At 33.3% G+C, this 12,955-nt stretch overlaps 2 protein-coding genes across 3 annotated transcripts in view; both read left to right on the forward strand.

The window, feature by feature from the left end:
- Window positions 1–6,023, forward strand: part of LOC130636003 (uncharacterized) — a 49,244-nt gene extending 43,221 nt beyond the window's left edge. The window contains exons 23-29 of the mRNA XM_057445571.1: window positions 1,704–1,792; window positions 2,813–2,999; window positions 3,395–3,586; window positions 3,769–4,005; window positions 4,387–4,782; window positions 5,110–5,262; window positions 5,625–6,023. Coding sequence (XP_057301554.1) covers window positions 1,704–1,792; window positions 2,813–2,999; window positions 3,395–3,586; window positions 3,769–4,005; window positions 4,387–4,782; window positions 5,110–5,262; window positions 5,625–5,739 — 1,369 coding nt within the window. The 3' untranslated portion in view covers window positions 5,740–6,023. The remainder of the gene's footprint in view (window positions 1–1,703; window positions 1,793–2,812; window positions 3,000–3,394; window positions 3,587–3,768; window positions 4,006–4,386; window positions 4,783–5,109; window positions 5,263–5,624) is intronic.
- Window positions 6,024–9,205: 3,182 nt separating this feature from the next.
- LOC130636006 (uncharacterized) lies at window positions 9,206–12,797 on the forward strand. 2 transcript variants are annotated; one of them, XM_057445578.1, is made up of 5 exons: window positions 9,206–10,290; window positions 10,362–10,929; window positions 11,084–11,413; window positions 11,492–11,650; window positions 11,797–12,797. In XM_057445578.1, exons 2-5 carry the CDS (start codon window positions 10,786–10,788, stop codon window positions 12,004–12,006), a joined length of 843 nt encoding a protein of 280 aa, XP_057301561.1. In that variant the 5' UTR covers window positions 9,206–10,290; window positions 10,362–10,785; the 3' UTR covers window positions 12,007–12,797. The 2 variants fall into 2 exon arrangements, with proteins under 2 accessions (XP_057301561.1, XP_057301562.1); XM_057445579.1 differs by lacking the exon at window positions 11,492–11,650.
- Window positions 12,798–12,955: the final 158 nt, after the last annotated feature.

The following is a 12,955-nucleotide window of genomic DNA, read 5'->3' on the forward strand; positions in this document are numbered from 1 at the left end:
AAATTTAAGAGTTTGAAAAAAGGGGAGAAAAAAATAAAAAAATATATACTTTGCAACAAATCAGTCTCGTTGTCGGAACTGGCTGTGTCATATATCCAATCGATATCGCTGTCGTAATTTTTAGACATGCTATGAAAGTAGCAAGTTTTAAGAAAAACTTTTTAATATAATTTAATTAAATTCGATATTTTAAAAAAGAAATACAAATGTTTTGATATTAAATTTAAGTTTGAAACTATAAAAATAAATCGTATTTTTTACTTCTTTTATTTCTGGTTTCGTATTGAAATAATTATGCGCAATTACGCCAGTACTTTTGAAGTTCGTTTCAAGATTGTATAGCAATTTAATTCGTTCACAGTTCGTATCATTTCATTTTATATGATAAAAAAACTTCGTTTAAGTTCGTATCAGGTATTAAGAAAGTTCGTATAAACTTCGTTTATATTTTTTATTTTAAACGAAGCACTTCGTATGACATTCGTTTCACGAAACGAAATACTTCGTAGTGTTCGTATATTTATACGAAAAAAACGTACAAACATTTTGAGACGATCCCTTACTCTCTTGTTGAAAATGCTGATGGTGCATGGTTTGATAACAGCTTATCCGAAAAAGAAAGTACGTTTTAAAAATAAGAAACAAGAATACAATTTTACCATAAACTGCATTAAAACCAGGTTGTTTAATTATTGTCTCTTTAACCTCTGTTTGCCTCTTTGATTTAAAAAGGGAATTTAATACAAAGATACAAATCCATGCGATGTGATGCACAGGTATATTATATATATAAATATGTATATAAATTTAATCAGGCTGGCTTTTGATGTTTTTGTTAAACAAGTAACATACACAGGCGATGCATGATTTTGAAACCTGTGGACAATACAGGATTTATTTTGTTGAAATCGATTTATTAAATTCAACTGATTGTTTATTATTCTTTTTTGATTTGAATTTTCAAATTTGAATTTCTTGCGGAGAGTCAGATTAGTTGCAAGTTTTCATTTTATGGAAACTGATTGGTCATTGTTTTGTTTGACAAATTGAATCCAACAAGTTGAAACATAAAAGGGTACACACATATTAAATTTGCAGATTTGAAAAATCGATGGTCTTTTCGTAAGATTTTTAAAAATCAAGTCGTTTCTAAGAAATCTTAGAAAAATATTTTGTGAAACTTTGGGTGTGTTCAAGAAAGATTTTCAAGCAAATTAGACACAAGGAGAACTGATAATTAGCCAGTAAAAAATAATTAGCCGTTTTCAATGGTGCCATGGCTTGGTGGTTATAACTCTGGCACTTTGTGCGGGAGAACGGGGTTCGATTCCTCTTGGCGGCAATTCAATATTGGTGAATGAATGCTACCATAGCCCCGGGTTAATCCAAGCCATGTGAGAGAAATCGGGGAGATGACACACTATGCGGGATTCTATTTATCTATGCAGAATAATTATATATACGGTGCGTACAGTATAATTAGCCGCTTATACAGCTACTTATATGATATATATCTTTTAACTTAAATTTTAACTTTTCTTCGTTATCGATCTCCCCATAGCCATCTATATTATATAGATCAACATAGAGTTGTGCTTCAATTAAAACCAAGAAAAAGAACAAGAAACGATTTTCGGTTTTAAAGATTCCGCTCCGCATAGCGGCGACGGAAATCAAATAGTTTGTTCCTTTTTTATTCGTAGTCCTGAAGAAGCAACTAAAGTTGTGGAGTGTTTTGAAAAAGCAAGGTTGTGTCCACAATCTGTAGCTGTTTGGGCGTCTTCAATATGTAGTATGTACCATTCTTAATCAATATGTAGTATGATCATGCTTAATTAATATGTAGTATGTACCATGCTTTAACAATATGTAGTGTGTACCATTCTTTAGCAATATGTAACATGTACCATGCTTAATTAATATGTAGTATGTACCATGCTTTAACAATATGTAGTGTGTACCATTCTTTAGCAATATGTAGTATGTACCATGCTTAATTAATATGTAGTATGTATCATGCTTTAACAATATGTAGTATGTACCATGCTTAATCAATATGTAGTATGTAGCATGCTTAATCAATATGTAGTATGTACCATGCTTAAACAATATGAAGTATGCACCATGCTTAAACAATATGAAGTATGTACCATGCTTAAACAATATGTAGTATGTACCAAGCTTTAACAATATGTAGTATGTACCATGCTTTAACACTATGTAGTATGTACCATGCTTAATTAATACGTAGTATGTATCATGCTTTAATAATATGTAGTATGTATCATGCTTTAACAATATGTAGTATGTACCATGCTTAAACAATATGTAGTATGTACCATGCTTAATTAATATGTAGTATGTACCATGCTTAACCAATATGAAGTATTTACCATGCTTTATCAAATGAAGTATGTACCATGCTTAATCAATATGTAGTATGTACCATGCTTAACCGATATGAAGTATGTATCATGCTTAACCAATATGAAGTATGTACCATGCTTAACCAATATGAAGTATGTACCATGCTTTATCAAATGAAGTATGTACCGTGCTACACTTACGTTGTTGCACAGCGGTGTGTAAAGGAGGGAAAATGCTGTTAACCGTTTCTTTCCCTTTACTGATAAGGTAAACTAATACGAACGAATAATAATTAAATAAAATCTATGATTTAAAAAACAAAGTGTCACCACATTGCTTTGTAAATTTAAAAAAAGTAATTATATTTTAATCGAAACTGGTGCAAATTGAACTGGTGCTTAAATAGTGTATTAAGCAAGAAATTCACGTCATCGTTTAATTCCAGGTCTCTTTGATCGACGCGAGTGCCCTCGTGGTCAAACCTGCAACTTTCTTCATGTGTTTCGCAATCCAGAGAATGAGTTCTTTACCTCAAGAAATATTTTTATTCCAAAACGTCACACGAAGGTAGCTGATCATCCTGTACTTAAGTATTACAGAGAGCGAGACGAAAAGATGACGGATAAGAACAGGTACCTATTTTGTGTCTCGGCACTAATTCTATATTAATTTAACCTTTAATCTTATCAATGTTTAAAATAAATCCACACTACAATGTTAAAGTTTTGCTTTTTTGCAGCAGCATATAAACTGACGCTAAACCAAAAGCAACTAATTTTTGCACGCGATTATATTGAGCATACAGTATATCGAATTATTGTTTAATACAATCATTAGGTGTTAAATAGTAACGCAGCAGCTGCTTTTTGCAGATTCTCGAAATTCAGACTCTGCAAACAGTTCATCCCTGAAATTAATTTTGTTGAAATGTCTAACGTTTTCCATCTGTGAATAAAATTATGTTGAAATATCGTTTATTACGTCAAGGTATTTTTTTTTGTTTTATTTGCTTATTGTCTTTTCGCAGACATATCTCTGGTTACCGCCCCCGTTCATTAACGCCATCAAAAAACAAACGTAGCGGTCGCTTCCGATCCAACACAAGACACAGACAGAAATCTCGATCCAAATCTCCAAGAAAGCAAACTAATTCTCGATCTAAATCGCCGCAGCATACTAGGGGACGTACTGATTCAAAATGCAATGTGGACATACATGAGTAATGATTATCTTGTTCTATTTTTTTACTCCAGCGCAAAACCTAGTACATGTCTCGTTAACCTTAGTGTATTAATCTCTGGTTACAACTGAGTTATGTAGGGTTTTTTTTATTATCTTCTTGCTAGCAATTTGTTTGATCGGTCTTCGTGAAAATGATTTTATATATTCTTTTTGTTGTAGAAGTAAATTTGTACAATCTTTCCACTCTCCTTCGCCTGTGCGTGATAGGTATATTTTAAATCGCAGAAGCTCGTCACGTGATCTGCCCTCCCATACTAATTCGTTGGAAAAAGACCAGCTAGAATCGTATTCTATCACGATTCGAAATGACCGGCAACTGACGCCTTCGCCTACTGCTTACAGAAGAGGAAGAGATGAGATTAGAGCGACCGAACAAGTTTTGAGAGCTGGTTACAGGTACATCTTTTTTATTGCAGCAAGTTACATGTTTTTGTGTTAGTAGGTTTGTGTTAGTAGGCTTACCCTGTATATTGGTGGTATAGTTGAGCTTGCTTATAGCCCTGTAATGTCCTCTTTGTAGAGGGTTGCGTAGTCTCAAAAATGAAATTCCACTAGTATAATAGGATTGATAAATAAGATGCAGGTTGAGGATTGTGCATAACATATGTATGTATTATGTTATTTTTAAATGATTATTTATACGGCGTACTACGTAAAAAAATCAACGTTTTCCAATCTAAGCTGTATTGTATTACGTGTATCTCAAATATGGAAATCCGGCTTTGATGAAAATAAAGCGGTTTTTCATCCCTTTATAATTTTTTTTATATTTAACAGAGACATACCTGATGGTGATTATGAAAGGTCCTCCCCGCGCTTAGAGTTCCTTGCTCACGATTCCGAATATATATCTGACGTCGGTGTGGATCGGAAACGTTATTTACCGGATGATTACAATACAGTTCAGCTCCGGTCATCAAATTTTCATGAAAAGACATACTGGGCGTCTTACTCTGATGAACGAAGTGGTCGGATATTTAATTCAAGTCGTGAGGATTATCGATCTTCTAATACCTACAGTGATCTGCCTCTCGAATCGAATAAAGACGAACGATCAGACTCGTTAAGGGAGGAAGTTGATTATTTGTTAAGATCTCAGCAAGATCGTTTTCTAAATTCTAACCGCGATTCGTACCGTTCTTCAAGTATTGACGAGTCAAGTGATAGATATAGGTAATTCTCGCTAAGGTTTTTGTTATGAAATTATAAGGTGGCTTATCAAAACATTTGAAAGAGTTTTATCAAGTTAATCTTAAGCATTTCATCTTAACCATGATCATTTGGTTTAGGTAAACGCAGGTATGTACCTGCATTTAGTGTCTGTTTTGTGTGTTTCATGCACACTGTGTTTTGTCTTTGCGTACGCAGTGTAACTGGATCAATAAGGTAAACTACACTACCCTCAAAAACCTTACTAGAAACTGTGCATCGGATATTTTCTTAAAAAATCAGAAGCATTCTAAATTTCCAATCCCTAATTTCATTAATGTGATTTGTTAGAAATCGAGCTGGTTCTCCGCGTTCACAGTTCTTGGTTAAAGACTCAAGACGGGAAGAGTACTTTGATTATAGTCGACAAAACTCTGCTCAGCGCGAAAGTCAACAGGGTTCTTACCGCAATGAAAGGTCTGAAAGGACGCAACGTCGTGCAAGGTAAGATCAATGTCTTAAAAGTTGTTACACAGGTGCATGCAAAATTTTCGACGTCGCTAACATGATGATAATGTATGCACGTGGTTTAGAGTGTATAAAAATACCTTTTATTTAATAACGCTAGCTTTTGATAACATCAGTCCTTACCGGTGTTTTTTGAAATGGTTATGGTCAAACTTACAGGAACAAATACGAAAAGCCAGACTTTTTACGTGATGTTAATAAAGTTAACGTCGTCCTGGGTTAGTGTGACCGTGAAGTAATATTACAGAGTGCGATATCTTATTTTTATGCGATGCTAACCTTTTGTATCCGATGTTTTAAAATAACGTTTTTTTTCTCGTCTTTTTTCCCGCAATTAGGTCTCCTGCCAGGAGAAGTCGTTCCAGATCTCCGATGCATTCACGCCATTACATCGTTTCTCGGTCATGTTCATATAGACACGATCGTCACGACACAGCGCGATTTCGAAAATAAAACGCAGACAAGAATTCCAAAAAATGATACATTTTGTGACATCATACGTTTGGAGAAATTTTGTAGGGTTTTCCTTCAAGGATTATGTGAAAGATAAAAAATAGATACAAGATTTGCTTTCGTAGTTTTTCAGAAAACTGTTTCGTTGTTTGGTGCGTTGGATGAAGAATCCGATGGTAGCTTTGGTTATTATTAGTATAATACGAAAATATAAACGATGTGTAGATATATTGATCAGTTTTAAGAGAATTTATTTTTTCAGTTTCTTTAGAGAAATTTAAAAACTATTGTTTTGGCCACATGTGTCTGTTGTGACTGGTGATTTTTTTTTCGTGTAAAATACAAATGCGTATTTTAAACTTGTTAATGTCCACGGAGTACTTCTTGTTCACAGTGGGCTTAGGTACTTACGTTATTTGGGTAGACTGTCGCGGTCATAAACGAAGTTAATTTTTGCTGACGTCAGCATGACCCCTTTTATCCACTTTTAAGGCCTTCATAATGCCTGCATATTAGAATGCGCTCTAAGTGCGTTTTAAACACTTACCTAGCCTTAGCCAGAAGACCCAGCATAACTTTTTTTACCACCAGGAAATCAAAATAGTTAAGGTCGGAAAAATTACGCTCGGTTTGAAACGAATTTTCTTCAGTCAGAATACTGACCCGCTTTTTATTGGTTACTTTTATTGTACTGTACTCACGTGATTAATATCAATAAATCCTTTGTTCTGAGCGCAAACAGCCTTCGACCCGAACAAATATAATTAATTCTCGTGTTATTTCAGAGGATAAGATGTGACCACACCGGCTATGTCTTCATTGGTTGATTTTAATTCGGGGTTTGCTCTGACGTGTAATTGAATTTTAGGCAATTGCTCTGACACATTCGTTTGCGTCTAACTTTTCGTTTGAAAAAAAATCATTTATTAACCTCGATGAAAGCTTACTTAACTAGGCTAACCTAGCCTAGTGTGTGCAAACGCTGTGCCTCTGCAGCTTGTCCATTTCGAAAAATGACGGAACATGCAGATTGTCTATTCGTTTTTTTCCAAAGGTCATAGTGTCATTTGAAGATGAAATAATAAAAACTAGATTTAGATGAAAATGCGATATAGATTTTTATTCTCCCTATGTATTAAAATCCCTTGCTAAATATGAACCCCATATAGGGTCCTACAAGACATAAGTAGAAATTTCCATTTTTTTAAAAGCATCTTTGTAGTTCAAACTTTTAACAGTGAAACCTTTAGCGACCTCTCAACAAAGAAACATTTCTAAGGAACGGTTAAAATGACGGGCTAACTCTCTTTCTAGTGGTAGAAAGAGAGTTAGCCTGTCATTTCAACCACTCGAGTAGCGGACAGTTCATAGCGAACACCTGTCTATATCGTGGACAGCGTTGTAAGGTCCCAATCTATAGTAGCTCCTAAAAATGACCTTTCTATAGGAGACACGCCCAATAATAAGTTATATGAAGGAATTCTGTATGTTCGACATTATGTCGAAATTTGGAGAAAGAAGAAAAAAAGTTCTTTTGTTTTTCAATGTTTTTGCATGGCTTAATTTTAGCGAATAAGTCATATTCAATTCCTCGATTTTCAGTTGTTCTTGGTAAAAGGTAAAGTAACGAAATCAACCTATTCATAGTGCCGGCCAAAATTTTGGCAACAACTTTAGTCTGTAACACACAATCACTTTTTATTGACAAATTTTAAAATCCATGAAATCTATGAAAAAGAAGAAAGAATATTTAGCCTACAGCGAATTTCAATTTCAGCACCCTAAACCGGCACAGCTTTTTCAAAAATTTCGTATGGCGCGCGAAATTTGTTTAAAACATGTAAAAGGGTGCTATTAGGCGAAAAAATAACAGCTGATCATTTTCCACGCTAGTTCTAGCGGTACGCAAATAGCGAATTTAATTATGCGCATGCGCGAAAAATTGTTTTTTAAATATAGCGCCTCAGAGGCGAAAGCCCGATTCTTGGTCAGATTGCCTATCCCAAAATTGATGCTTTTTACGGCGATTTAACCAACAAACTAAGGAAATGTACTATTTTAATTGAAGGAAGTGAGGCCAGGTTACGTAACTAAGCGAAAAAAACATCTTACTTGCTTTTGTTTTGAAGTTACGCGGTAAAAAAACAAAACGAAAGTAAACACAAAAAATGACCTAGCTACATCATTAAATATCTCGACAACCAAAGTTTTTTTACCAAAGAGGTTTTTACAGCATTTAGTTCAGACCTTAAGCTCTTCAAAAAACTATGTTTGGAATGCATTTCACTTTTTTCCTAAAAATTTAAAGACTTGAAACAGACCCTACTTTTTGAAAAAAATATGGCCGCCACAAACCATGAAAACATGTTGGCAAAACTTTGTAGAGTTTGTGGAGAATTTTTAACTAAAAGTAAAGGTATTGCAAAACAGAAAATGACATTGGAGAAGGAATTAGAACTACTTTTTGTTCATATCCAGGAGGATGTGGACAACATTCATCCCAAATATGTTTGCTTTCGGTGTTACAACACACTTAAAAATATTGAAAATAGGAATACAACAACACAGTTGAAACCTAAAAATTGGTCTCCCCATACAGAAGTTTGCTCTGTATGTGAAAATGTTCAAGGTATGAAAAAAGGAGGCAGGCCATCAAAAAAGAAGAAAACAGGACGACCAAGTACTTTTAAGCCGATATGGTCAAGAAAAGCCTTAGAGGAAATTAGTGACAAAAATTTAAATGACATTATTCCACCCGTTGTCAGTCACCATGGCTTAGAAAAAAATCCACATTACAAGTTTTGTTTGTGCATGCTTTGTGGAAATCTTCTGAGACAACCTTTAATGGTTATCACATGTGAACATGCATTTTGTAAAGAATGCATCCTTATATATCTTGAAGGAAGTTTTCAAGATGAAAGTGAATGCCCTAAGTGCAAACGCGATGACATCATCACTCTTGTCAACCAATCAAATTTAAAACCAAGTTTGCACCGAAACCACATGGTAAATAGTTTACAAGTTGACTGTGATAACAAATGTGGAGAGAAATTTACATTGGATAAATTACATGAGCTTAAATTACACAATATATCGTGCAACACATCCACAAGTTCAAATACAAGTGCAAATTATTCAATAAGAGATGTATTTTTATTGGACGAGTCATCTCCTGTTCCAAGAGAAATAGAGGATGCCACCTTGCATGTTTTAAAACATAAAATGAAACAATCAACTGATATAAATAACAGCATAGAATTTAAAAGTGGAGGACCTAGGGTATGTATCTCAGTTAATGGAAAATGCATATATTTACAAAAATAACTGATTTACATATCCAAATTTTTTTACATTATATATATATACATATATATCCTTGATATTTTAAAAATTAAATAAAATTAAACTAATGATTTCAAACAAATTTATTTTAGCCCTACATGTTCACCTCAACACCGAAACCGGTTAAAAATAGTAATGAAGTTTGCAAGCGGACCATAGAAAAAAGGAACAAGTTTTTAAAAAACCAATTACTTTTTTCTTCTGGTGGAAATGAAAGTGGGTTCAGCGTACAAACTGGCAAATTAGTCAAGAGTCTGAAGGAAAATGAGAGAGTAGAAATACTCAAGAGAGCCAATATAACAACAAAGAGTATAACTCCAGAGGAATTTGTAGCAATGAAGGCAGACTTGAGTATTCCCTGGTCAAAATTAAAAACAATGTCAAGGTATGGCTGAAAATTGAGTACTAATACATAAATAATTATATATATGAAAATTCACAAAAAAGACAGAATAGACATGTTACACCTTTTTAAATAAGACTTTTAAAATCATGAGACTCAAATGAAAAGTATGATTCTTATGAAAAAGGTGTTATACATCTACCTGTTTATATATTTATCATAATAGCATTTATGCAAAATTAATACCTTAAGGAAAGAAAGTGTGTCAGCAGTGTTGGTGGATTAGTGCTCATCAAATTTATTTTATTTAGCATCTGTCAAATTAAATTCTTACCAAAAAAGAAAACTGCAAACTTTATTTTCCTAAGGTATATAGTATGCACATTTAAAAAAATAATAATATTCTGCATATAGATGGTTATCAACCTTTAACATATCCATACCATCACAGAGAAAACAAAGAAAAGTGGCTACGGAATGGACTGGTGATCAATTGCGTTCAGAACTAGCTCCATTCTCATTCGAAGTTAAAGGGCACAAAGGCAAATTTGAAATAAGAAGTGCAGCATGGGTTTATGTTGAAAGCCTGGAATCCCAAGTCAAAACAATGTTTCACTGTCTAAGACAGTAGGTTTTTGTGTTTACTTACTCTTAGGAAAAAGATACATATAGTTAAAAAAAACTTAAAAAATAAATAAAAATAAAAATTTAAGACAGATGCAATTCTACTTCTATTTAGGAATGGACTATTAACTGATTACCCCTTCATGAATAATGAAATACATGTAAAAATAGGAGGAGATCATGGCGGTGGTTCATTCAAGCTTTCATTTCAAATATGTAACACAAAGAATCCAAACAGCAAGGTAAAAGAAAGTCCTAGATAACTTTTACTACCTTTTAGAAAAAAAACATTATTTTCCTATGATTTTTATAGTCAAACACTGTGGTCTTCAGTATCTTTGAGGCCAAGGATAGAAGATCAAATTTGAAAATTGGGACAAGTCGATTTACAGAACAAATTGATAGACTACAGTCCAGCAAATTTGGGTTGGTATTTATCACATTTTTGTTAGAGTTAACACTTCTATGTTTAAAATTTATACCTATATTCTACATTTAGTGACCAGAGAGTAAGAGTATTTCTTTCGGGTGATTACGAATTTTTAAGCAGTGCATATGGCATAACCGGAGCTAACGGTATGTAAAAATAGTACAAAATATAAAAAAAGTACAAAATATAAAATGTATTAGTCAAAATAAAAAATCACATTTTATTTTATTTTCATTTAAAATATTCAGGGAGACACCCATGTTTGTATTGCATAGCAACAAAAGAAGAAATACAGAAACCTGTGGATATGCGTGGAAAATTTCCTGTAAGAACCCTGGAAACTTTGAAGGAGAATTTAGCAAAATTTAGAGACTCTGGTGGCAATTTGAAGAATGCAAAATTCAACTACAATGTAATTGATGACCCACTTTTTAACATTCCAATTGACCAGGTAAGTAAAATTCATGCTATACTATACTGTATGTATATTTTTGATCACTGTTGCCTCCAAAACTATTGTTTTAAAATACATTTTAGTCATAGTTATATATATTAGTGATAATAAAGTAATATTTAATCAGTCAAGTTTTATTACTCAATTTTAGGCATCTTTACCTGGACTACACATTTCCTTGGGATGTTTTTTAAAATTTTTTACAATGTTTGAAGATAAATGCCACAGTGTGGACATCGCGTTAGCAACCAAGATGGCAAACGCTAATCAGAAAACCCAAGAAGAGGAATTTAACAAGTTTATTGCTTTAACATCAGAAATAGACTTGTTAGAAAAAAATATTGAAGACTGTGATGAAAAGATCCAATTGATTAATGACACCATCATTGCAGCTGTAATGCGAGACCCAAACAATGAGGATAAAATTAAAAACATGTACCAACTAAGAATTGAACACTTTGAAGCAAAAAAGATTGAAAAGGTATAAATATTAAATTTGAAGACAAATTTTTTCAAAACAAATGCAAAAAAATATTCTCAATTTAATTCAATATTTTAGACCAACCGTATTGAGGAGTTAAAAGAAGCAAACAATTTTAAAAAAACTGATGGTCCTTGTGTGCAAGCAGTTGATGCTATCCTCAACAAGCTCAACATTAAACGCCAAGCTTATTATGGTGGTAGCTTTATTGGAAATCATGTAAATAAAATGCTTGAGGTGAAAAAATAATGTTCTATATTATATATTTTTTAATAAGCAACTTACCATTAACGAACTAGGGCTTGAATAGTAATTAATAATATTTGCTTATTATTAAAAAAGTGCATTAACAGAAACTGTAATCAACAACATTTGATATTTAGCCTAACAACTTTATCCAAATGTGCAATATACTTCCAATCACTGTCACTAAACTTGGATACAATGGATCAGACATACATGCAGATGCTATTTTACATGCTGAAAACTTTAAACAGCTGTTTTTACATTATTCGAAATGTCACAAAACATTAAATACACGTGAAGTTATGAACCAAGACAAAATTGAAAACTTTGGTAGGTATATTATATAAACACTAATAATTGGTCACATTTTTGCACAAATTACACACATATATAAAAGCCATAACATGTAAACATTTGTTTTAGAACTAAATGTAAAAGAACTGATGGTGTTTCTTCGAGATATATTTCCCCTTCAATCGATCACTCCAAAGTTACATCTACTTGAGGATCATGCCGTAAACTTTGTTTCTGCTTGGGGTACAGGTTTAGGGTTCTATGGAGAACAAGGTGCAGAAAGCATCCATGCTGAATTCAATGGCATTGCACGGCTATACCATGCAGTAAAACCGGACACAAATCGTCTACTTTTAATGACAAAGGAGCATTATTTGCGATGTAACCCCGTAGGACAAGGGATGGTTCCTGAAATAAAAAAGAGAAAACTCTCTACTAGCTAGCTCTAGCTGATGTTTATAGAGCATCCCTTCACAATGTGTATATCATGTATATATAATGTAAATATTTTTATTGGATGTTCATTGAATAGCTAGGCTGACTCACCGTGGTGTGGAAGGTGCCTTTTTCCTTCGACTTTGTGATAATAAAAACACCACAAAAAAAAGTGAAATGGTTTTTAATTTACTAAACTTACCATCAGGATGGTGTTGATAAGCTAAATCTAAGAGTCTTTCCTACAGAAAACTTTAGTTAAAAAGATATTACAATTTTACTACACCCACTACCAATTTTAATGTTTTGGAAGGGGACGAAGTCCCACGTCAAATACTGGAGAAAACAATAAACTTTTTTATAACTTACTTATTCCTCCGGCTACATCGCTCCTTCCTCTTCAGAAAAATTCTCAATGTAGAAAACCGCGCGTACTATAAACTATTTAAAAACTTAAAATCAACGAAGCGTTGCAATCTATTGTCTTTCCCTTGCTCGGCGTAGCTATGGTTACCATTTTTAAAAAGTTTAGTTTTCACGAGCGTGATTCAGCGCATGCACACAAAT

This window comes from Hydractinia symbiolongicarpus, chromosome 3 (assembly GCF_029227915.1).
Source record: "Hydractinia symbiolongicarpus strain clone_291-10 chromosome 3, HSymV2.1, whole genome shotgun sequence".
Lineage (NCBI taxonomy): Eukaryota > Metazoa > Cnidaria > Hydrozoa > Anthoathecata > Hydractiniidae > Hydractinia > Hydractinia symbiolongicarpus.